This window comes from Stegodyphus dumicola, chromosome 10, assembly GCF_044657685.1.
Source record: "Stegodyphus dumicola isolate Sdum_Otavi_A_Nest chromosome 10, ASM4465768v1".
Classification (NCBI taxonomy): Eukaryota; Metazoa; Arthropoda; class Arachnida; order Araneae; family Eresidae; genus Stegodyphus; species Stegodyphus dumicola.
This window is the reverse complement of record NC_140777.1, coordinates 14,827,493-14,854,934: the sequence shown is the minus strand read 5'-3', so window position 1 is coordinate 14,854,934 and position 27,442 is coordinate 14,827,493. Positions and strand designations below refer to the sequence as shown.

The 27,442-nt window shown below is 33.8% G+C and overlaps 1 protein-coding gene across 2 annotated transcripts in view; it reads left to right on the top strand.

Annotated features, from left to right (window-relative positions):
- The first annotated feature begins 10,660 nt into the window (after positions 1 to 10,660).
- mdy (diacylglycerol O-acyltransferase) overlaps positions 10,661 to 27,442 on the top strand; it is a 71,124-nt gene continuing 54,342 nt past the window's right edge. Inside the window, exons 1-2 of one of the 2 annotated variants that reach the window (XM_085824628.1) lie at positions 10,661 to 11,101; positions 23,020 to 23,107. In XM_085824628.1, the coding sequence (XP_085680754.1) occupies positions 10,989 to 11,101; positions 23,020 to 23,107 (201 nt within the window). In that variant the 5' untranslated portion in view covers positions 10,661 to 10,988. The remainder of the gene's footprint in view (positions 11,102 to 23,019; positions 23,108 to 27,442) is intronic. The other variant, XM_035368309.2, reaches the window with a different exon arrangement.

The following is a 27,442-nucleotide window of genomic DNA, read 5'->3' as shown; positions in this document are numbered from 1 at the left end:
ACTATTTAAGATTCATGTTTTAATTAGATGAAAGGTTAATTTCATATAATACTTTTTTATTATTATAATTTATATGAAAAAGGCTAAACATGACTGAATGGAAGCATAAGAGTAAATAACTATTTCAGATCATTATTATAATTTATATAAAAATTGCTAAACATAACTGAATGGATGCCTGAATCGCTATTTCGCTACCGACTTATCGCTAAAGCATAATTTCGTCTCGTTGGTTGTTCAAACGTAATTTTCTATAATGAATGATGCCTATTCTTTGAAAATATTCAGAATCGGAATTCAGAAGTGCAGAATCGCTCACTTATTTGTTTGGCGCTTTTTACAAGGGTAAAAACAATTGGATTTTTGTCAATTTTATTTTACTTTTTAAATGAAAACAGGTCGATGTGCACATAAAGTCAAGGGTGTGCGCAGTGCCATTTTTGTGCAATTCTGGGATTTTTTTTTTAAGTGAAAACAGGTCGATGTGCACATGGATACCGAGTATGTGCAATTCTTAAAAACGCGTCAAGCAGTGAGTGATTCTGCACTTTACCAAAAATTCTATTGCCGACTTTTCGTCATGGGCAATTCCCAAATTGTTAAATCCATAAGATATATATATATATATATATAATTAAATCAAAAAAGGATTTAAAAATTAAACTAGTATTTCAATGGCGTCTTAAGAAATATAGAACTATCTAAACTTACGCAATCTGAAATCAGCTCGTACGCTAGATTTGGCGCGCTGTTAAATGGGCGCGTTTGCTAGATTTGGCGCTTTTGCGCATACATTTTCGCTGCAATCTTTTTACGGCCCTCAAAACAGAAGAGGTTTTACGCTGGTGATGTAATGGAACTAAAATTCAAACAGCTAATTATAATTTTATAGCAGTATTAATTATCCAATCAAATGCACTGGGAACCGAACCGAAACTAATTCATTCTGAATTAAGATTTCATCCTTTATCCATAAGAAGTCACCCGCTTTCCGCATTTCAACGTAGACTGACCGCTATTTGCTGCTATGTTCTTCCAGCGAAGTTATCAAAAATGTAAACATTTTGAAAAGGCGCGAGTTGTGCGTAAAGTTGTCTGTGGCCGCAGCATGTTTTCTAAAATAAACTTGAATATTTAATATGCTTCGGCTGCCAGTTTGTTTAATCCATTAATCTATTTGTTTTTTATTATAGATCAAGATTTGCTCTAACACAATCAGTACTTCTGAAACATTCTTACTTCTATGTCTACTGCTTTTATCAAACACACACACACACATATATCGATACATATCTGATATTTAAATTAATCATTAGTAATCGAAATTAATAAAGTACTAGTGTATTATTAGCATTACAAAAACAAAAAGTACAGAAATTTCTTTTTTTTTTTTTTTCTTTTTTTTTTACTATATTGTCGAATTTTTTCAAAATTTTGTTTCTAATTAAATATAATGATATATTTCTTATCACTATAATTATTTAAACACAAAATAACACATCTCGATATGAAATAAATATATGATATATTTATTTCAAATCGAACGAAAAATTAAAAAAGTTAAAATTCCAGTGCCTCATACAGTAATCATTGTTAGCCTTGGGTTAAATCTTGTTTCCTTTTTAATTCAACAATTTCCGGTACTTTTCCGTTTCGCCTGCGCAAATCTCGCCAAGCAGACTTTATTGGCGACAACATACACTGTATACATAAACAATATTAAAAAAAAGAAAAAAAAAAAATGTTAGTTCTAAGAATTTTTTATTTTGAAGGCATAAACATTTTAATATCGCTTAAAACTTTATAGAAATCCAATAAATAAAGACAATAAATTTGTAAAAAGACATTAATTTAAGAATTTACTATGCTTTCATGGTTCAACATCCTAATTCGCCGGTTCATATCACGTGACGCCAAGCGATCTCATCTCACGTAAACTACTCTACAAAAATCTAATGCTCTCAGTAATTATCTACATTAATTTCAAGTTAAATCTTAATTTGGAACACAAGTTTAAATGCAAGAAATATTTCAATGCGTACGAAAAGCTTACTCAGAAGTTATGTAAAACTGCAGTGCTTTACGTCACTAATGCATTCTCATTAGAATTGATGAATTTAACCCTTGACTTTCCTTTTCTATATTTTCGGCTTCGGGTAAGTGCTGTGATTGCATCCTAATTGACTTAATTACCGAAAATGGCCTTAGACGTAAAACTGAACTATCTGATAAAAAATCTATGTAATTATATGCCAGCATTGAAAGAAACAATCAATCTGATAAGAAAATGCGGCGACTTGTCGTGAAAATGAGGCGTAAAAGGTTACCAACGAGAATATTTCGTTTGGCATCGGCTGTACCATTATTGGCGACTTTATCGCTTGCGCCGGCAAAACGGAAAAGTACCCAATTTTCATACAATTTATCATATTAAAATTTTGTTTAACGATTTTAATTTATCTATTAATATGTATCTGAAATTAATGTTCTAACAGTAAAATGAAGTTAAAGGAAGAGTTACTAAATTAGTACAAAAAAATACCTCTTTTTCACTTCTTCAACTTTGCAAACATTAGAGAAACTTAATTTATGACTTTTATGAGACAAAATTACATGAAACAGAAATTAGAATGTATTTATAGCTATGGAAAGAATATCTACAAACCTGAATGTCTATGACTTTCTTTCAATAGCATCACTTTGATGGGTGTTAAACGCTTATGTTTCGTTTCCTTACTAAATCTACGATTTTCTTTGGATATTGCTGTTGTAATAACAGAATATTTCTGAATGAGCTTGTATTTATCATTGTTAATGAAGAGCATTGTGCATTACTGTTAAATAACAATGAGATACATTCTGCAACAGAGGAGGAAGAATGACGTTGTTTGTTTACATTAATTATAAGTCACGTGATCTCTGAGGTCATAGGAGTGTTTCTCATTTCTTAAAGTATATCTGGTAAGTCTCGTATACGTATATCTTAGTCTATAATCTGGTATAAGTATATTTTAAGTCTTAAAGTATATCTGGTAAGTAAGTAAGATCTGGTATCTCTTAAAGTATATCTGGTTTTTTAAAGTATATCTTCAGCCGACTAATTCTAAAACCAAAATTAATAATTGAAAGTTAACATATTGTTACGGGATGTACAGGCGCGATGAGATAGCTTTCCCGCAAAGCGGTTTTAGGATTGCCATAAAATAGCAAGGAAGGCAGTGTATTGCCACATTTGGCAATGATCGGCAGTTTGGCGACATTTGGCGACAAAATTGGCGATATACCATGGACGGATGGAGAACCTTCTGGAACGAATTCTTACCGGTTTAGCCCAGAATGTTCTTGAACACAAGCCGAAAGCTATATAAGCCCTGCTGGTCCGCAGTCAGTCAGTCAGTGTGTGTCTCTCATCGAGTGTGTGCCTCGTCTATCGAGTCAGTCCCTGCTGAGTAGATCGAGTTGACAGCCGGGCAGCGAGTGCCTACTGGGTCGTCGAGTGCACCGCAAGAGTATCGTAGTATATATCGCGGTTAGTGCATAGTTGAGAGAGCGTGTTGAGCTCCGTGAACGACTGAACCGAAGAGCCGGGAGCTGTGCTCGTGTGCCGTCGAGTGCATCGCGAGTTGTAGCGTGGAGAGTCTCGAGTGTACGTGGAGTTCCGAGAACGACCAAGCAGAGTCGGGGGCTGTACTCCGGAAAGCAGAGTCGGGTGCTTTACAGGAAGCTGTCTCCACCGTTATTGCCTGACAGTGTGAAGGCTGTGTCACTGATTGTTCCAGCGTGTTTAGAGTAGATCTTCGACGACTGCAAAAAATGTTATTGGAGCTGTCCTGATTAATATTGGCTAAATAAAGTGTGTTTCGATACTTTATCAAATGTCGTCGTTATTCTCTCTAAATCTGCGAACCCCGTACGAACGTGAAGGAGGAAAATAACGAAACAACTGGTGTCAGAAGAAACGAAAACGCAACAATATATGTGCGCCCATGTCACATAAATAGTCTTGTAGATCTTGTATGATTAGCAAAGGAAAATTATACACCTGACTATTTAGATTCTTAAAAAGTCATCAAAATAACAGATTTGTTTTTCGAGTATAATTTCATTGTTTGAACATCATCATCTTCTTCATAAGCTCCACTGCCTGTTACAGGCCAAGGCTGTTTCTCCAAGCTTCTTCCACCTGACCCCATTCGGCACAATAGCCCTCTATAGGTACTCTAATTAACCTTAAATCTTTCTGGACATCATCTATCCATCTAGCGGGGAATCTTCGTTATGAAAGAGTACTTTTCACTAGAACACGTAGAATTAGTGCCAGACACAGATTATGAATTAGAGAATAAACACTATTATATCCCACATCACTTTGTGTTGAAGGACTCTAGCTTAACAACAAAATTGAGAGTTGTTTTCGATGCGAGCACTAAAACAACCACAGGTGTTTCTTTAAATGATACACTAATGATAGGCCCAAAAATACAAGATGACTTAATTTGTATTTTACTAAGATTTAGACTTCATAACATTGCAATAACCGCTGATATTAAAATGATGTACAGACAGATAAAGGTTCATGAAAAAGATAGAGATTTTCAGAGAATATTATGGAGAGATAGCCCATATAAGCAAATACAAGTTTGTCGTTTGAAAACAGTTACATATGGAACTGCAGCTGCTCCATATCTTGCAACTAAAGTGTTGAGTCAGTTAGCGATTGATGAAGGATTGAACTTTCCAAAGGCAAAGAATATAGTTTTAAGAGATTTTTATGTTGATGATATGTTAACTGGTGTAAAAGATAGTTCGGAAGGTATTGCATTGATAGACGAATTGCAACATCTGCTAAAAAGGGGTGGTTTTGAGCTTCACAAATGGTCGACAAGTGAACCGTCATTGTTAAAAACCTCTGGTTTAACAAACACAGATAGTGACAATATTCATCGTGTAATAGAAGACAAACCATTGAAAGTTCTGGGATTGGAATGGCATCCGGACAATGATGAATTCAAATGTAATGTCGGTGTAATAGAGTATCAAAGTGTTCCGACTAAAAGAATTATTTTGTCATTCGTAGCAAAACTATTCGATCCATTGGGGTGGATAGCTCCGTTTGTAATTCTCGCTAAAATGATCCTTCAGCAATTGTGGAAATTACAGTTATCATGGGATGATCCTGTAACAGAAGAGATTGATCGAAATTGGAGAAATCTATGTAGAGAAATTAAACTTTTGAATTCTATAAATATACCTAGGAAAATTCTGCTACCTGATTATTTTCGATGTGAACTTCACGGATTTTGTGATGCGTCTGAAAGAGGTTATGCAGCAGTTATTTATATCAAAACTTGCAATAACTCTGACATTAATGTTAAACTCGTAACAGCTAAAACTCGTGTAGCACCATTAAAATCTATTACGATTCCAAGACTGGAATTATGTGCAGCAGTGTTATTGGCACGCTTGATTCAGTGTGTAAAAGCTGCATTAGTTATAAATTTTGATTTAGTGCAAGCTTGGAGTGATTCACAAATCGTGTTGTCATGGCTAAGGTCAGATCCTAAAAAATGGCAAGTATTCGTATCCAATAGAGTTTCTGAAATACAATCCATCTTACCACCTGAGAACTGGAGTCATGTTGATGGAAAGGAAAATCCAGCTGATTATGCTTCACGTGGATTATTTCCTGCAGAACTATTATCTCATCAATTGTGGTGGAATGGTCCTTCTTGGATAAAGTGCAGTGAGATTGCCTTATCTAAAAATATTCTTATAGATGAAGAGGCATTACCAGATGCACGTAAAACAGTCTCATTTGTAGTTTCTGAACCTGTACAGGAACTTGCTATTATATCAAATATATCTTCATTTCCAAAGTTACAACGCATATTTGCTTGGATATTAAGATTCATATCGAATTCTAAAGTAGCATATCTAGAAAGAAATACGTCTTTTTTATCTAGTAATGAAATTCGAGCTGCAACTTTCTGTATTGTCCGAATAATACAGCGATTTCACTTTTTTAAAGAAATTCAATGTTTGGAGTTGGGAAAGGACTTACCTACAAACAGCAACCTCCTTAGCTTGTGTCCAATTTTAGATGACATCAAAGTGTTACGTGTAGGAGGAAGACTGAAAAATGCGCAACTATCAGAAAATGAAAAACATCCAATCTTATTACCTTCAAAACACAATCTGACAGAAATCATAATTAGACACTTTCATGTCAAATATCTGCATGCAGCACCGGAACTTCTTCTATCTTTAATTAGACAGCAATTTTGGATCATAGCTTCTAGATCTGCTATCCGAAAAGTAGTGAAATCTTGTATTACGTGTTGTAAACTTAGAGCTAAAACTGCAAGTCAAATAATGGCTGATCTACCGGAATCTAGAGTAACACAATCACGACCATTTCATCGAACTGGAATAGATTTTTCTGGACCGTTCATGATTAAACATCGTGCACGACGTGGACAAAAATCATTTAAATATTACGTATGCTTATTTGTGTGTTTTGTAATCAAGGCAGTACATCTTGAAGTGGTAGAAGATTTGTCAACAAAGGCATTTTTAAGTGCATTGAAACGATTTATTGCAAGAAGAGGGAAACCATTTGAGATTTATAGTGACTGCGGTACTAACTTTAAAGGTGCAGACAAAGAAATCAGAAAATGTTTTTTGCAATGTCAGCAAAATCAAGAAATTCACAAATTTTTGTCTTTAGAGGAAATAAAATGGATATTCAACCCGCCATCATCTCCCCATTTTGGTGGACTATGGGAATCGGCAGTAAAGTCAATGAAATTACATCTAAAAAGGACTGTTGGTGTTACTGTGCTGACCTATCCGGAATTTCAGACCTTGATAGCGCAGGTTGAGGCTTGTCTCAACTCTAGGCCATTGTGTCCAACATCGGCTGATCCAAATGATTTAACTGCATTAACGCCTGGTCATTTCCTAATAGGAACGTCTTTAACTGCCATACCTGAACCAGACCTAAATTATAGTTCCTTCAATCACATTGACAGATGGCATGTGAGACAGTTTATTTTTCAGCAGTTCTGGAAAAGATGGAGTCGAGAATACCTGTCTCAGCTTCAACAAAGACCTAAATGGCAAAAATGTCAAAACAATTTAGAAGTCAATGACTTAGTCCTCATCAAAGAAGACAACCTTCCGACTCTTAAATGGAGGTTAGGGAGAATAATTGCTGTTCATCCGGGCTCAGATCAAAGAGTCAGAGTTGCTAGTATTAAAACTGGTCATGGTGTCATTAAACGACCAGTCGTGAAATTGTGTCCTCTTCCTATGACTAAAAAACTATGAACTGCTTCGCATATAATATTTTGTATTATTTTTCTTATGTTTATCTTTATTACAGACTAAGAAGTTTCAAAATGCTCCAACTGTTGAAATCCCAGGGGATTTCAACGAGGGCCAGGATGTTTATGTGAGTATCGTTTGCTTCATTTTATTGTTGCAAACAGCGTAAATTCCTTTTGCTTTTCTTCCTTTAGTTTTGAACTTTATATGTGGCAACAAGATAAATGATTGATAGAATTGTGTTTGTGACAGCCATGTAGAATGGCTCGCTTATTTTGTATCAATTATTTTGCATCGCTGACAAGTGTAATTTAATAAAAGTGTAGGAATACAGTCCATTTGTTGATTGATTATAGTTTGTGAAACATATTAAGTTTTAATAGAATACAATGACTATTAAACTCATTAATAATTTTAAAATTAAATAGTTAATTATTATCAAATTAACTAATAGCCATTTAATCAATGTTTATAAATTCTTATTTAATCAATAATTATTACAGAATTAATTCATTATAATTTAATTGATAATTATTATATAATTGATCAATTATAATTTAATTGATAATTATTATATAATTAATTATTATTTATTGAAATAATTAAAGATTGAAGTAATTAACTAATTAACATTAAATAAAATGTAAAGAGATAAATTGAAATTTAATACGAAACTTAATATAATTTTATTGTTAAAATAAAATTTTCGAGATAAAATTTCTACTGAACTGTTATTTAACTACATAAAAGAAGTGCCGCAGCCTTCTTATTCAGGGCTCCGGTGCGTTCCGGCAAGAATTATGATTTATTACAAAAACTAAGAAGCACCGGAGCCGACATCCGCTGGGTTCCGACCCAATTTAAGTTCTGATCGTAGGGGGGGGGGAGTTCTTTTATCATCACAAAAATTAAATATACTTAAAGTGTAGCGGATGAAAATTCCAAAGCGAAACAGAATGAGAGTATGAATATGTGGAAACAAAAAATGAGGGGAATCGGTGAGAAAGAACGCTCTCTTTGACCGCGGCTCTCTGTCGATATAATTATAGCCATCAAGCAGATGGGTGTCAGGGGTAAAAGAGTCCCGAATCGGACTCCTAAATGTAAAGTACGCTTCCCCTCCATTAGTGGATACTGTGGGAAGACGATGTATAGGACATGCTTGAGCAGTTTATCTCAGTATTTCACTCTTATTGTACTCGCTGTCACTTAACGCACATTTCAGAACACAAATTTTGCTTCCTGCGAAGATAGCTAACTGTAAGCATCGATAACAATACACTAGATAAAATGGCATGGCGCAAAATTTAGGCGTTCCTAAACAAACTTCCCCAACTTTATTGCTTTTCTTAAAGAGAAAGGTTTCCGCATGTGAGTGAGGGGACTTTACTTGAACGTCTCATGTCCTCATGAGTTCGTATTTCTAGGGAAATAGAGTATTGCAAGGTCTGCTTATTGTTAAACTAAAACGTTAGGAATTCTGAATTTTGTTCCCTTTAAATTGTGGTTCAGTTTTATAAAAAGAAGTACTGGAGCTTATCTTATTTAGGGCTTCGGTGCGCTCCGGCTAAAATTGTAATTTATCTTAAAATTTGAGAAGCATCGGAGCCGGGCTCCAGCGCAATTTAAGCACTGGCTTTAAGGAGATTCTTTGCTCGAAGTGGTAAATATAATCTGCACTGACAACAGTTCAAACTTCATTGCTTCAAAACAGCCGCCTGGTAGGGAAGATGGTGGGAGCATATGATTAGAATGTTGAACGAGATGCTCAGAAGAATTTTGGGCAGAAAAAGTCATGACTATTAAGATTTAGAAACTATTCTATGTGACTGCGAAGCTACAATAAACTCTAGGCCACTTACATACGACAATTCGGAAGGTTTGCCATTAACTCCCTGAAACAACTGAGTTAGACGAAATCGACAGTAAAAGCCTAAATATAAGATTGCGTTTTGTACAAAACTAGGATTTAGCAATGTTGATTCATAAAGGTAAGAGCTGGGAAGAATCTTGAACATTTGGGGAGGTCGTTCTCCTAGAAACTGATGGCAAGTGTATCAACTGGCTTTTAGGAATCGTCATGGAAGTCTTTTCTGGAGCAGTTGCACAATCAAGAGTCACCAGAGTGAGAATAGCTGATAGAGAGAAATTGAGACTATTCTTTAAAAATCAACTTTTTTCCTTAACAAGAATTTATTCCTTAAATGTCCTTATTATTAAGGACTTTATTCCTTAAAAATGAACCGTTCGGAAAAGTTACCACTCATTGCTCAAAATGCTCGAAGGGCTGATGAGAGTGGCTCTACGAAGATGCCTTTACGCCCTGCAGCTAATAATTCAGATTCCATTGAAGATGATGATTCCTCATCCAAAGTCCCATGTTTATGCACTAGAGCTGATCGACGTGTTAAAATTCCCAATAGACTTGATTTATGTTGCAATTTTATAGGTATCCTACAAATTGTAAAGTGGGAAGTTGTTTGAGTAATACCAGCTACAACTGAACACTGTTTACGTTTTTATGTTTTGAAAATAAGCTCTATCGTTTTTGTAAATATACGGCTTATAAATTTGGTAAATATCTGCAATTAATGTTTTTTTCATATTAAATCCATAGTTATCTTCGAATTTGCTTGCTTATCTTACACAAAACTTTGTAATTTCTGCTTATCTCACATAAAACTTTATGATACCTTATACACTATATTTTTCTTATACTTTTAGTATCAGGATCATTAAATACTCAGTTGAATGATACTTAAACTGAGCATTTAATGATCCTGATACAAAAAGAATGAGAAAATAGATTTCAAAGTGTGTACTCTTTTCTCAAATTTGTGATTAAATCGCATATTATCTTATTTTGAAAAGCTCAGTCCCTTTTTGAAAGTACACTTGATAGTATTAAATGAAAATAGCAGAGCTCTGAATGTAAAATTAATAATAATTATGAGCAAATAAGAGCACTTTTACTTATTTATTTGTTATTTTTTAAAATTTAATTAGAAAATTATTAATACATTATTTAATTAATAAGTTATTACTTATCTACTTATAAGTTATTCGCCTTCAGTTTATTTTTAATATATTATTTTTAGATTTAGAGATTACCTGTATAACTGAAGGAAATGTAACGCGAGCTAATTTCGCTTTTTAAAATTTCTTATTCTTATAAAAATAAAACGCGACAGTATTTATAAAAGAATTAATCTCTCAACGTAAACAGCAAAGAGTTAAACTATGAAAGGAACTTTCTGTCACGAAAAAGGAAGCCACGAAACGACCTCTATTTCAAGACTTTAGAAACATAGAAACCACTGCATTTCTGTATAGAATCTTGTAGATTGATAGATTATAAATGAATGCATATATATTACATTGAATAAATAGCGTAATTCTCAAAAACATTAAAAAGTGTATTTAAACGGCTGTTTCCCGAATAAAGGATTTTTCATTTTAATGATGAAAGAAAGGGAAGGGGTGCGTTTCACGTGAACCTAGCGTTGGCAAATGTTTGTTTACATCTGTTTATCACGCAGACTTCATGACCGTGCTCGTGCAATTTAACCTCCCCTAAGCGCAGACTGTAAATTAGCGTAATATTTATTAGCAAATATATGTAGCCTAAACAACATATCAAATATCTAATTTTTATTTTAGCAATGGGTATAGGGGAAGAAAGTACAGTAAGAATGCGTCGAGCGAAAAGCGTGACACAAGTTGAAGGGGTATCACAGAAAGAAAACAGAATTCGTGCTGTGCAGCCGGATAAACCGTAAGTCATGTTTTATGGCTTAATTTTATTACACATAATATTTCCGTTAGATTATAATTTCTTTCATATTTCGTTTATTCATATTTCGTCTAAAGTTCATGTTTCATCTTGTGCAACTCTCTGCAATTGTATGTGCAAGTGATAGCTGTATTTTTCAAAATTAGGCAATATTCAACTGTAAATTGGCATTAATTTCAGAGAATTGCATTATTTATTTCGAGAAAACATACTAAAGTTTTTCTTTCTTAAGGAACGTAAAATTTTTCGTCCTTGAAAAGAGATCTATCAAAATATTGCGTCATATTCTGTTGAAATACATTTAATATTTCTCGAAAACTTGTTCTAAAGTTGATTTTTTATCAGAAATTCTGAAGTGTAATTTTTTCATTATTATTAGATGTGTTATTTTTCTTTTGTGTTTAATGTTCGAGGAGTTTATTTTGTGCTGAAAATAACAAGTTTGAGTTGTAAGAAAGCGTAAAGTTGTATTGAATTTAATTAAAGAAAATTTAAAATTTGAAAAGGGATTTTTTTTTTTTTGTAAAATATTTAAAAAATAATCGAATAATGTGAAGAAAAAGTGCTGCCTTTTTTATTACAGCATATTATTTGTCATTGAAGGTATACATAAGTAGTGGTGATAAAGCTTCAGAACAATTTTTGATGTTGTCTTTGCATGATCAGCACTAGGTTATTGCTGCTTGGTGCAATCTCTTTGGGTCCTAAATTCTGCTGCCATGCATTTTCCCAAATTCTAAAAATTTAAATCTAAATTTAGTCCTAATTTCTGTTGCCTAGTGCCTCCACCAAATTCTAAAAATTTTGCCATGCCTAAATTTTGCTGCTGGCTATTTCTGTAAATTTTAAAAACTTTGCTGTCCATTGCAACTGCACTGATTTCATTGTCTGACATTCACCCTGAGTTTTTGTTATGTTCCTCCTTTCTTTCAGATAGGTGATGTATTATTTTTATATTTTGTTTTTGGTTTCTTTGTGATGAAAATAATGGATGCATATTTTGAAATGTATTTTCATATAATATTTATATTCCTAAACCATAGTGTATAAATCCTTGCATTAAAAATTTAATTTCAATCAAAAGTTATTCATGTTCTTTGGTAAAATAAGAATTCACCCAATGTAGTTAAACAAAAGGAATTCATGAGAAGAAATGCCAGACTTAATGTGCAAAGCAATTTTTAGAATGCACTATTTCTAAGTTTGTATTCTGTAATGTAAAATTAAAACTGTTGTCATCAATATGAAATACTTGATAACTAGTAGTAATCTCCCTCTTTCTTTTTCCCTTCCTTCCTTTCTTTTTTTTTTAAATTAGATACTGAAGCATGGAAAATACTGTGTTCATTTTCATTCATAAGAATATTATTGGTTGAGTATATTGGTCGGTATATAGTTCCTCTTATCTCTAATATCCTAAATAAATCTTAACTGAAGCTGGATCTTTTGTAATGAATCATTCATAGTTAGGTTCTTTCTTATTATAGCAGCCCTGAGATTGAATTTCTAATCAGCTGAGCTATCTTGCCAAAATCTGGCCACATGTTCTTATATTAGCATAATGTTAAAATTTTTGCTGTTGTCATATGTTCTTGTGGTTGATCTTTGGATTATGGTAACTTGGCGATTTTTTGGCGAAAATTTGGCGACCAACTCTGCTACAGCAACCCTCTATTTTTTTTTTTTTTCCCACCGCCTTTTTGTCTTCACGAAGTAAAGACATGTTTCTTTTCTTTTTATTTACTCAACACTTTTTCCAACAATCTACTAGCCGAATTACACTTATGCTAGAAATTTTATGTAACAAAACTGCTTAATCATGACAAATATTAACTGCAAAATTGGGAAAAAGTGCACAATCGCAAACTCCTTGCGCGTTTTTCAGAATAGCACATACACATAAACCATTTACACGTCGTCTTATTTTTACTTAAAAAAAAATCCCAGAATTGCACAAAAATGGTATTGCACACACTCTTAACTTTATCCATCTACACTGCTATTTTCTCATAAATTACAAAAATTTGCACGAAAATGCAAAACAATTCTGTGAATCTTTAAACTCGGTAAAAAGCACATACAGTCAAAAGTCGTTAATCGGGACTCGTCGGGACTTCGGTGATTCCGGATTATCGATTATTCCGGATTATAGATCATCAGTTTAAATCTGGTAAGATGGCATGCAGAAATTATAAAATTAAAAATATGAAACCATAATTTATGAAATAAAGGTGAATTATGATTTAACCCTTTGCGGCATGGTGGGTCAATATATGTCCCACCTAATTAATATTTATTTTCTCAGTTAGCAATTTCCGTTAGAAATTTTCTAATCTTTTAAAAATAATCTATTTTAGTTATTATTTTTCTCAGTAGATGTTACTACTATACCAGGGCTTAAATTTATAAGCAAAAAATATTCAAAATAGGATCACAAGAGTGATATCCATGTATCTCGCATTTTTCAATATTTTAAAAATTTCGGTATACAATTTATGATATGTATGATTCTTTTTAATATTCAAAGGTATTTTATTTTCAAAAATCTTAATTGGATTCAATATTTTATAACATTAATTTTGCAGTTGAAATAAGTGGGTTAAAATTTGTCCCACCACACACTTGAATTTCCGCTCAATAGATGGCAGCACTCACGATTATTTTTTCTTTTCTTTTTTGCATCTACTTTTTTCATGATTGCGCACGCTTTACATCCATTGTATGCTCTGATGTGCTAAAATGTCTAGAAAAAAATTAACAACTCAGGAAGCTTTGAATCTTTTTGCTGAATTGCCATCCGATTGCGACTCAAATGCTTCAGATGTCAGTTCTGTTTCAGATGAAATTGAAATCCAGGATATAATAACTGAGGTTGAAGTTATTGCTGAAGAAGAAAGGGAAGTAGTTATAATTTGTTTCGCTTTTTAAAGACACAGACCCATCTATGCATGTGGCACTGTAAATATGGATCGGAAGTATCTACCCAAAAATTTAAAAGACAAATTTATGTCAAGAGAATATATAGACTTTTCAGTTAGCGATGATTCAATTTATTGCATAAAATGGAAGGATGAAAGATCTGTTTCTATCCTGTCTTGCTTGGAAAAGGCAACTGAAATGAAAGAAATTAATAGAAAAGAACGAGATGGAAAGACAAAAAAAAAAAAAAAAAAAAAAAGTACTGTGCCCAAACAGCATTATTTCATACAATAAGAATATGGGATATGTCGATTGATTGATCAACTGAAAGGACTATATGAAATAGACCGCAAAAGCAAGAAATGGTGGCACATGATTTTTTTTTTACTTTTTAGATGCGAGTATAGTAAACACATTTATTCAAATTTGTTCGCGAACCTGATCATGATGTAAAAACAATGAAAGATTTTCTTCTCTCAGTTACAGAAGGTCTAATGGCACTTGCAGGCAAGAAAGAGCTGAAAAGAAAACTGAAATCCCCAGTTCAAATAAAAACTAAAAACCCGTTCGTACAACCAGAAAAGAGACTAAAAAATGTAAGTAAAACGCCAAAGAGAACGAGCAGGAGAAGATGTGCATATTGCAGCATATCGAAAGAAGAACGACAAACATTTTGGATGTGTGAAACATGTGAAGTACCTCTATGCTTACAAAAGAATGAAACAACATGTTTTTCAAAGTTTCATGAAAAATGACTTTTTTTAATTTTAATCATATATAAATGTTTTTGGATCAAGTGCCAATTTTAATATTTTATTTAGTATCATATGTACAAGTATCAAATTTTAATCTTAAAATAATATTCAAGAAAATATTTTCTTTTGTTCCTAAAATTTAAAAATATTAAATATATACTATATGCAAAATGCGCATATGCAAAATTTTACAAGTCATGCATATATGCAATAAGTACAAAATGCATTTTAGTGTGTTTATTATGAATATTTTAGAATGCACGCTTTATTTTGTTTATTCATTCCACATATGATTTTTTTTTCCTGCTATACAGCAATATGCTATAAGACATGTGCTAGTTGCATGGTGGGACAAACAGTATCCCACCTTCCACCGTAAAAAATAAAAGCTCAGAATTTTTTTCAAGCCTTAAAGGCACTTAAGTAAGTCCATCTGACTTATTATAAGGCATTTTTTTAAAGATTAAAATATATTTTAAATATGCGTGTCGCAAAGGGTTAAGGGTATCAAAATTTACAAAAAAAGCTTAATATTTATTTGTTTACTTTATTAAACATTTCTTTCAATGTAACTTGTTTAAGTTGCATCGTTTTTTACGTGATAATACATTCTCTTTAATTCTATAAACAGACATAATTTCTTGTTCAGTTACAAAATTCCGCTGTTTAAGTCCTATAATTGCTGTGTCTACCGACTAATTTGTCAATCGAAATTTTTTCGTTTTCAATAACTTCTGTCACTTTCTTCGCTATCGGAAAAGAATTATAATGACGAGGAATTTGATTTAAATCATATCAAAGACGGAGTACATCGAGATGAAATACTACATTTAGTAAGGAATTATAAGCCAAATAAAATAAAAACATCTGCCCTGAAGATAAGGATAGTGCTGACAGATCAACTTCCAATTGATAGCGCGCCCGTTGGGGCGTTAAAGATAAACAAAGTTTAGATAAACAAAAGTTAAAGTTTAGATAAACAAAGGATATGCCTTTATCCATTTTTTGCAGCAATTCCACTTTTTGTTTAATGAACTTCGAAATATACTTTCGCTTTGTAAATCCTTTACATATTAGTAAATATATATCAGAAATTCTATTTCACATAATCGAAAGTTCAAGCTTACTTTTATAAAACTGCTCTAACAGTTTGCAAAAAATAATAAGCCGGATCCAATTCGAAGATTAAGGAACAACGCAATCTGCAACATTAACTGAAATAGATAATTAGATAATTTTAGCTTAGCTTAAACCGTCCATTATACATTAAACGTGCACTCGTAAATGTATTTTGTGCACGCAGACAAACATATTCGTAGCCTTAAAGGTCTTACGCGCATGCGTCAACGTGACGCATGCACAGAAAGTTTGTAGCTTTGAGGTCTGGATTATGGGTGTCCGAATTAACGACTTTTGACTGTATATGAAATTACATGATCGCGAAAATTATATACCCTTTCCAAGGATGAACATTTCCACGTATAAAATAAATAAAATATCCAAAAACTTTTACCTCTAAATTATCAATTATATTATAAACGTCACCAACGAATTCATACCGCAAACATTAAAAATGGTTACAAATACTTAGTGTCAAAAATTTAAATTATTTCCATGCACGTTTACTTCAACTGAAACGTATACCAAATTCCTACAAACATAAAATTCACAAAATAACTATCATTTAATTAAAATACAGTCAAAAGTCGTTAATCCGGACTTGTCCGGACTTCGGCGATTCCGGATTATAGATCATCAGTTTAAATCGCGTAAGATGTCATGCAGAAATTCTAAAATTAAAAATATGAAACCGTAATTTATGAAATAAAGAACAATTATGATCTAAAGAGGGTATCAAAATTTACAAAAAAAAGCTTAATATTTATTTGTTTACTTTATTAAACATTTCTTTCAATGTAAGTTGTTTAAGTTGCTTCATTTTATGTGATAATACTTTCTCTTTATAAACAGACATAATTTTCTGTTCAGTTACAAAGTTCCGCTGTTCAAGTCCCGTTAATTGCTGTGCCGAGAATACCGACTAACTTGTCAATCGAAATTTTTTCGTTTTCACTAACCTCTTTGTCACATTCTTCATGTCTTTATCCATTTTTTGCAGCAATTCCACTTTTTGTTTGATGGACATCGAAACATACTTTCGTTTTGTACGATCCTTTGCGAGCTCCAGATTCGGAAATTCTATTTGACATAATCGAAAGTTCAAGTTTACTTTTATAGTATTGCTCTTACAGTCTGCAAAAAAATAATAAGCCGGATCCAATTCGAAAATTAAGGAACAACATAATCATCAACATTAACTGAACTAGATAATTAGATAATTTTAGCTTATACCGTTCGTTATACATAAAACGCGCACGCGAAAACGTATTCTGCGCTTGCGCACACACAAATGCGCAGTTGTAAGAAGACTTACGCGCACGCGTAAACGCCTATGCGCATGTGTCAATGCGACGCATGCACAGAAAGTTTTTAGCTTTGAGATCCGGATTATGGGTGTCCGAATTAACGACTTTTGACTGTATTACTAAACCATGTACACGTTGACTTATTTTTACTTAAAAAAACATCCCAGAATTGTACAAAAATGGCATTACGCACACTCTTCACTATATCCATGTACACTGCTTTTTTCTCATAAATTAGAAAAATTTCACGAAAATGCATGAAAATTTTGTGGATCTGTAAATCCGGTAAAAAGAACATATATGAAATTACCTGATCGCGAAAAAGAATATACCCTTTCCAAAGATGAACATTTCCACGTATAAAATAAATAAAATATCCAAAAACTTAAGTTTCATTTAATTAAAATATCATTAAACCATGTACACGTCGACTTATTTTTACTTAGAAAAACATCCCAGAATTGCACGAAAATGGCATTGCGCACACTCTTCACTATATCCATGTACACTGCTTTTTTCTCATAAATTAGAAAAATTTCATGAAAATGCATGAAAATTTTGTGAATCTTTAAATTCGTTAAAAAGGACATACATGAAATTACCTGATCACGAAAAAGTATATACCCTTTCCAAGGATGGACATTTGCACGTATAAAATAAATAAAATATCCAAAAACTTTTACCTCTAAATTATCTATTATAAACGTCACCAATGAATTTATAACAAAACATTAAAAATGATTACAAATACTTAGTGTAAAATACTTAAATTCTTTCCATGCACATTTACTTCTACTCAAACGTATTCCAAAATACTACAAACATATAATTCTCAAAATCACGATCATTAAATTAAAATATAAATAAATTAAAATATAATTAAATTAAAAAACACTACTTAAAATATAAATAAGCACATACATTAAATTAATAAAAATTAGCTTACAATCATAATTACTTTAAACTAAATTATTGCTAATAACAATTTTCCAATAATACCATATTAATTTATTTACTCCTTACATTTAGAACAATGCATAAAAATAATATCCTCAAATAATTAAAAATACTAACTTACCTAATCTTCTACAGAATCTTGAGTGCATGGCGGATCACAAAATGTCCATTTTCACCAGGTTTCTTGCACTGCCATTTAAACTATCTGTAATATCCTTCCTTTCACACAATGTCATTTCATTCCCACATATCGGACATTCATACTTATCCGCAATTAAGCAATTCTTTTGAATTACACATAAACACAATCAAAATTTCGGATTTACTTTATATACGGCCATGCGATCCAAATATTAAACAACACTGTTTCACAGAACATAAAATGAAACTACTGCTATAAAGTACAGCAGATATTTTTACAAATATACCCCCTTTTTCGATTAAAGAACAGTGATTCGTCCATTAATGTCACATGACATATCTCATGATCTCTCATTTCCCTCACACAAAATAATGCGTAATCGGAAGAGTACTTCTCACATTATTTCCAAAGTCCTAGGTAGTAACCTTTATCGCCTCCAAAATGTCGCCAAACTACCTGTTACCATATTCCAAAGATCAGCCATTTTTTTTTTTTGTTTTTTACTCAACATTTTTTTCCAACAGTCTCCTAGCCGAATTACACTTATGCTAGAACTTTTATGGAACAAAAGTGCTTAATCATGACGAAGATTAGGTGCAAAATTGGGAGAAAGTGCAGAATCGCAAACTGCTTGCTGCGTTTTTAAGAATTGCACATACACGGTATCCATATGCACGTCGAACTATTTTCACTTAAAAAAAATCTCAGAATTGCACAGAAATGGCATTGTGTACACTCTTGACTTTATCCATGTACACTGCTAAAGTCCTAGCTAGTAATATTTATCGCCTTAGCAAAATATTGCCAAACTACCTGTTACCATATTCCAAAGATTAGCCAAAATCCAAAATAATCTTAAGAAACAGCATGTGTGTAATAGCATTTTCGAGGTACTTTTCCGTTATGTATCTGCCGTGCATTTTGGCAAGTTCATTAACTGTAAACACACAATGAAATGCATTAAATTACTTACACAATGAACTGTACTTGCAGATGAGGCTTTCGTCCCTAGATGCTGCTATCATTTGCATAATTACATTACGTTTGTGCTTCATGACCTTGTGAAATCATAGCTATGCATTTTAATGCAATCTTAAAGTCACTAAATAAGGTAAGGGGTCACTGTAATAAGGGAGTACCAGAATTTAACAATGAAAAAGGAAGTTGCAGTATTTATTCATATTTTCAATATTGCTTTTTTGCTACCTGTAATATCAAGCAGTAAGAATGGTATTCATTCAATAAGATCATCATTACAGCTTCTATGCAGAATAAAAAATTGATACATCTTTTCCTTATTTAATTAACCCTCTGACTGGCCAGGATTTTCATGAAAACTCAAATTTCCCAAAACTACCAGGAGAAAACATTATTTTCCTAATATTAATGTAAAAATTCTCCTGGTATTTTATACCTGGATTTGTGTACTTTTAATATATTGGCTTAATTTCTTTGATATATTTTAATATGCATGTATACATATGTTCTTATAGATATCAAAAAAATTTTTCAGGCCATGTATATCGTGGCCGAGCCAGTTAGAGTGTTAACTATGATGTGTTCAAAGTTCTATTTTAAGTTGACTATGATACTGTTTTTAATTAATTCAAACCGAAATATATATATATATATATATATGAAATAATAGCAAGGAAACGACGGAGCAGTGTTGATGCGTAATACTCAGATATTGATAGAATGTAGATCCATACTAAAGAGAAAGATTTTTGATTGCGTAGTATGCTGCTAATATTTTTATAAAATGTCCAGGTGTGCTAAGATAGATTCCCTGCAAAGCAGGTTTAAGGTTGCCAGAAAATGGCAGGGGAAGGCAGGTTTGGGACATTTGGCGAGAAATGCCCATTTGGTGGCCATAGATGAATGGAGAAACTTCTGGAACGATTTCTTACCGGTTTAGCCCAGAATGTTCTCAAACACAAGCCAAAAGCTATATAAACCCTGCTGGTATGCGGAGAGTTAGTCCCTGCGGAGTCCATCGAGTTGTTAGTCAGTGAGTGCCTATTGTCGAGTTAGTTGTCGAATGCACCGTAAGAGTCTCTTAGTGTATCGCGGTTACGGCATCGTTGAGAGAGCATGTCGAGCTCTGGGAATGACTGAACCGAGGAGTCAGAAGCTGTACTCTAGTGTATCGTTAAGTGCATCGTGAGTTGTAGTGTGGAGAGTCTCGAGAGTACGTGGAGTTCTGAGAACGTCCGAACGGAGTCGGAAGCTGTACTCTGGTGCTTTGCAGTGAAGCTGTCTTCACCGTTATAGCCTGATTGCCTGAAGATTGTGTCACTGATTGTTTCAGCGTGTTTATAGGAGTTCTTCGATGACTGTAAATGTGCTTTTGGAGCTGTCTTGAGTAATACTGGCTAATAAATTGTGTTTTGATACTTCATCGAGTGCTGTTCTCATTATTCACTCCAAATCTGCACGAACCCTATACAAATGTAAAAAAGAAGAAGGAAAAACATAACAATATATTGACTTGGTAATATCTAAGAAACTTGGCAGTCAAGGCAGTTTTAATTCCATTTTTATTTGCAACTAACTTTTGTGGCTGTAAACACTTGGCACTCTAGTTGTGTCTATTCACAGAACATTTACATTTTTTATATAACTGCAGTATTAAACAAGACAGCGAAATTACACCTTAGCAGGGTAAAGAGCAAAGCTGAAGTGTGGAGTTATCCGATATGGAAGCACATGACGAGAAAAGTTTTGGTTTGGGTTAAAGTTTTAGTTCCCAATTATTATGTCATCAGCACTGTGCATGCCATGCAAAATGGAATGATCTAGAAATGATGCAACCCAGAGAAGTTATTATGATTTTTAGAACAGAGAGGGAGCCCAGCTATGGTAAAATAGTTTCCTTTGCAAAGTGATGTTAGGGTTGCCAGATTTGGCACGAAATCGCCCATTTGGTGGCAAAATTGGTGATATGCTATAGATGGAGCAAGAACATTTTAAAACAAATTCTTAGCAGTTTTCCTTCTTCTTGGATGGTAGGTTAAAAGTTATATATACTCTGCTTATACACGGAGCAAGGAGTATCTTGAATTCAGTAGTGTAGTGGTATGTTGTGTTCAGAAATTAGGTTGACAGGACCGAACCGAGTTGGGAGCTGTACTTCAGTGATTTGTTGTGAAGCTCTCTTCACCGTTGTATCATAAAGGATGTGTTGCTAATTGCATCAGTGTGTTTATCGTAGTTTTTCGATGTCTGTAAAAGTGTTTTTTGAACTCCCTTGTGTAACACTGTCAAATAAATTGTCTTTTTGTTCTTTAAGTATTATCATCAGTTACTCCAATTCCATGAGCCCGTAGAATGCAACAATATATATAGATAAAAAAGTATCGAACTAATACCAGAAATGTGTGGAAATGACATTGGGAATAATTTCTGTAATATTGTATTTAATATTGATTTTTTTATGAATAATTTCTGTAATATTGTATATTACATACATTACTATATGTAATAAGGTATCTTCATTTCTCCTTCCCGGTAATTTGAATCTCATCCTTTCATACTGTTGTTTCAATTGCTGCTTGTAAGGTTAGCAGATGTAATAATGCATGAGGCTTAAAGAAACTTGCCCAGAAACAATATTCCCTTTCTCCTGTCACTGGAGAGTGTTCATAGCTGAAATGTTTGTTGAAACTGGTATTCCTCCTGACTATGCAGGATTTTTTAAACTGAAAAAATGCTTTCTGGATAGTCAAGATTTTACTGAATTACACATCTATTTTACACATACATACATACATTCATATATATAAGGCTTAATAAACTATGATGGCTGCTTTAAGAATAATTGGCGACTTCAAAATTAACTATTCTAGATTTGGTGCTCTCCCCCTAAATTCATCTGTTCTCCCAAATTCGAGATCTTTCTATGTTACATAATGCTGCTTGAAAAATGTAACTAAAACTAAAATTAACCAATCATAGATTAGAATAGTTTTTGCACCTATCTGTGCAGTTTTTCTCTCTTTTGTCTCTTCTCCTGCCTGCAGCCAGTATGTTGCTCGGCCTCTGCTAGCTCTTCACCATTATTTAAAATATAATTGCTTATTTAAAATTATGGGGAACGTTTAGCCTTTCTAATCTTTTAACAGTTATGTGTTAAGAAATTTGTCATTCAGGGGTAAATGATGTTTAACTATCAAGCTGGTCATGCTTCTAAAATTCCATCCGATCATTCACTACACCATAATATCCAGTTATCTACGCAACGCTAGAACATGAATTGTTTTCATGTTCCACCAAAAGTACAATGCTACATATATATATGTATATGTGTGTATGCACATGCATGTGTGGCCCTAGTAAATCTGTTTTGGGTATTTTTCTGTTAAGCACCTATGCATTTGGGCTGAATTTTTATGTATTAAATTAAATGCACACATACACACAAATGGTTTAGTCCCCAGACAGCACTATCATCGAGTCTGAGTGTCTGTTCGGCTTCTCTTTCACAGCTGCCAAAATGCATGACATGTACATAGCGGAAAAGTACCCCATTTGTTTTTACTTTAAAAACTTGTTTAAATTTTATTGAAATCGTTCCTCATGTTTTATGTTAAAGTAATGCATCTATGATTTAAAAATTTACTGTTTTCAAAATAATAGTCTATTGCATTTTTACGTTTTGGTTCTATACTTATTTATATAACTGCATATTATTTTGTTTAGTATTCACAAGCAGAGGGACTCCTTACTTAGTTCCTCAAGTGGATATACAAATTACAGAGGTGTTCTGAATCTATGTATCGTGTTATTGGTAAGTTTCCATTTTCTCTAAATTCTTAGAGTATTCTAAAGTTATTTTTTATTTTATTAGTTTGCCTTTCAAGAATTGTTTTAAACATACTTTAATTAAATTTTCCACTCCTCCTCCATGTGCATTGTTAAAATATGTGGTTCATAGTTATAACTATATACAATATAAAGTCTTTAATCCGGACGTCCATAATCCAAAATGATCTATAATCCGAACCTCAAAGCTACAAACATTCTGCGCATGTGTAAATGCATAATGCGTTAATGCATGTGCTTTACGCATGCACATATGCGTTTATGCATGTGCATAATACATTGATGCATGCGCGTTTAATGTATAGCGGACGGTATAAGCTAGGCTAAAATTATCTAATTATCTATTTCAGTTAATGTTGCAGATTGCATTGTTCCTTAATCTTCTAATTGGATCTGGCTTATTATTTTTTGCAGACTGTTAGAGCAATTTTATAAAAAGTAAGCTTGAACTTTCGATTATGACAAAAAGAGTTTCCGATTCTGGAACTGCCAAAGGATCTACAAAGCGAAAGCATGTTTCGATGTCCATCAAACAAAAAGTGGAATTGCTGCAAAAAATGGATAAAGGCTTATCCTTTGTTTCTCGAACCATTCCAAAATCTGTTTATCAATTTCACGCTGCTGTGCAGGGGGGGGGGGGCGGATCCACTATAAATTTCAGCACTATCCTCATCTTCAGAGCAGATGTTTTTATTTTATTCGGCTTATAATTCCTTACTAAATGTAGTATTTCATCTCGATGTACTCCGTCTTTGATATGATTTAAATCAAATTCCTCATCATTATAAACATCACAAATACACATCGAATAATTTTCAGGTTGCAATTTTCTAATTTCGACTATGCGTAATATATGCTTTATGCATGCGCACGTTGAAAGAAATGTTTAATAAAGTAAACAAATATTAAGCTTTTTTTTGGTAAATTTTGATACTCTTTAGATCATAATTGCACTTTATTTCATAAATTATGCTTTCATATTTTTAATTTTATAATTTCTGCATGCCATCTTACCAGATTCCAATTGATGATCTATAATCCGGAAAAACTCTTAATCTGGAATCGCCGAAGTCCCAATGAGTCCAGATTAAAGACTTTGTACTGTATCTGCTTTAACTTTAGTTTTGTCTTCGCATGAATAAAATTAAAATTTGATACAGAAATAGGATTAATTAAATAAAAAAATTTAGACACTTCCTAGATACCACCAAAAATATAGGACCCCACCAAAAAGTTCAGAAAATGTATTCAAAAGGCAAAGCAGTATGTTGCCAAAATAGTTATGGTGAAACCCACGATGTCACTGAAAAGTATTTATGTGGCAGCCCAAGTATGTATGTAACACATCTGATTTGGCTATTGTGTAAGGTTCCACAGTTGCATGATGCCAAATTTGTGCAATTCAGTGATTTTTTTTAGCAAAAACAGATCAGTTTGCCTATGGGGAGAGTATAAGTATATATATATATATATATATATATTAAAAGTGAAAATGTAACAATATATATATATTGTTACATTTTCACTTTTAATTCATCAAAGATCTACTATACACTCGCTGGAACAACCAGCAACACAGCCTTCAGGTTATCAGGCTATCACAGTGGAGACAGCTTCATTGCAAAGCACCACAGTACAGCTCCCGACTCTGCTTGGTCTTTCTCGGAATTCCACGTACTCTCGAGGCTCTCCACGCTACAACTCGCGATGCACTCAATGACACACAGAGCACAGCTTTCAGCTCTTCGATTCAGTCGTTCCCGGAGCTCAACATGCTCTCTCAATGATGCACTAACCGCAATACTCTAAGAGACTTCTTTGGTGCACTCGACGACCCACTCAGAACTCGCTCAATGACTGATTATCAGCTCGTTAGACGAAGCACTTGTTTGAGAACATTCTGGGCTAAACTGGTAAGGATTCGTTCCAGAAGGTTCTCCATCCGTCCGTGGCATATCGCCAACTTTGCCAAATGGGAAATTTTTCACCATATGTAGCAACCCTGCTTACCTTTCCATTTTATGGCAACTCTAAAACTGCTTTGCGGGGAAGCCATCGTACCGCGCCTGTACATTTCGTAACGCTGCCCCCTCTCAAGGATTGCACGTCCTGGGCAGTACAACCCTTGGTCAGAAGCCTAATTCGATACAAACAAAATGTAATGAAACAAACATAAGGTGTAAATAAATAACATAACTAAAGAATCAGATATTTAAACTATGTACAAGTTATATACACAAATTAAACACATCACAATTTCAAATAATACAAATTAAAGTTCTGAAGGAATTTCAATCTCAGCATTTTCATTAAGTTATACCCGGGTCAAATACTTTCCCACTGCAGTTCTCAGATGTATTTCTCTTTTGCACATCACAGTCTGAAGATTCAGTTCTTTCAGACTTTTCATCCACAGGAAGAGATCTAAAACAGTTCGTTCACCACTCTGTAGTTCATTTGTAGCATGCATACAGTTTACCTCGGTATTTTTAGCAGATGGTACATGCTTATTCACCTCTATTTTCTGAAAGTCAATTTCGATGCTTGCACCAGGTTCACAAATAGAGTCCGATCCTTTACAAGCAGAAGTATCCAGGTTTAGAATAAAATCCTTGTCTGCAAAACCTGCAATTTGAGGCACATACCCAGTTTACGAAGTGGGTGAATTTTCTTGCAGTACTGGAGCTCACTGCTTAAGCTGCACATTAACTTCTCCCATCTCTGCATCACATGCACTTTCAAATGGTTCAACACCTGCTGCATGCAACTTTGTAATTTCACTATCAGTTTCGACGAACTGAACAGTCGCATTTTCACTTTCTTCCACTTCAGGTACTTGAGAATCAAAAGCTTCTTTCCCGTCTTTTGTTTCTTCATGTTTTCATTCTTTTTCTTTAATTCCGTTAGTTGTTTTGTCTTTCATTTCTTGATCTTCCTCAGACAGTTCATTAGCTACTTCCATCATTTCTTCATCCTTTGATTCTTCAGATACCATTTCCATATCATCTATGTCTCCAGTTTCTTCTGTAAGCTCCATTTTCACCTGTTAAAGTTGCTCTTGCACCTTTTCTTGGACGACATTTATTTCTTCTCATCGGGCTTTCTTCTCTTCCAGTCCGGTTTTGATCTCAGCTGTCATCTTTTGATATCTAGCTTTTATCACTTGCTATCCAGCTTTCAGCGTATCATATCCGGCTTTTATCTCAGCCAGTCCATCTTTCATTTCAGCCTTCATCTCTTCATATCCGGCTTTTACTCCGGCTAAGAAGTCCGTCAAAGTCTTCATTTTCTCCGCCATGGCCTTCCTCTGCAGGCGGGCCACTGGCATTCACTCGCAAACCCCACTTCTGACACCAGTTCTTATGTTCTTCTTCTTTACGTTTGTAAGTGCGGCGTTCATGCGGATTTGGAGCGAATAACGACGGCACTTGCTGAAGTATTGAAACACACTTTATTTAGCCAATATTAATCAGGACAGCTCCAAAGTCACTTTTTACAGTCATCGAAGATCTACTATATACTTGCTGGAACAATCAGCGACACAGTTTATCAGGCTATCACAGTGGAGACAGCTTCACTGCAAAGCACCGGAGTACAGCTCCCGACTCTGCTTAATCTTTCTTGGAACTCCACATACTCTCGAGACTCTCCACACTACAACTCATGATGCACTCGACACACAGAGCACAGCTCCCGACTCTTCGGTTCAGTCATTCCCGGAGCCCAACATGCTCTCTCGACGATGCACTAACCGCAATACTGTAAGAGACTCCTTTGGTGCACTCGATGACCCACTTGGCACTTGCTCAATGACTGACTATCAGCTCGTTAGATGAGGCACTCTCTAACTGACTGCTGACCAGCATGCTTTATATAGCTTTTGGCTTGTGTCTGAGGACATTCTGTGCTAGACCGGTAAGAATTTGTTCCAGAATGTTCTTCATCCGTCCATGGCATATCACCAACTTTGTTGCCAAATGTGGCAACCCTAAAACTACTTTGCGGGAAAGCAATCTTACCGCACCTGTGCATTTCGTAACAATGTATATAAAGAGATTTCTTGGTAAATGTTTTATTACCAATGTTTCTTACTTTTAAATTGTAAAATTTTATTGATTGACTGCTTTTATGTGGAATTCTTAGTGAGCTGTAATTTTGAAAATGGCTGTTGCCTTTCATGCATTAGCATGGTGAAAAATTAGTTGACAGTGAGTTCATGAATGCTTTCTGAAGTTGTCAATAAGTTTGTGACATTTCAGTAGAAATGTGGATTATAGAAAGTACCAAAATATGTATTAGC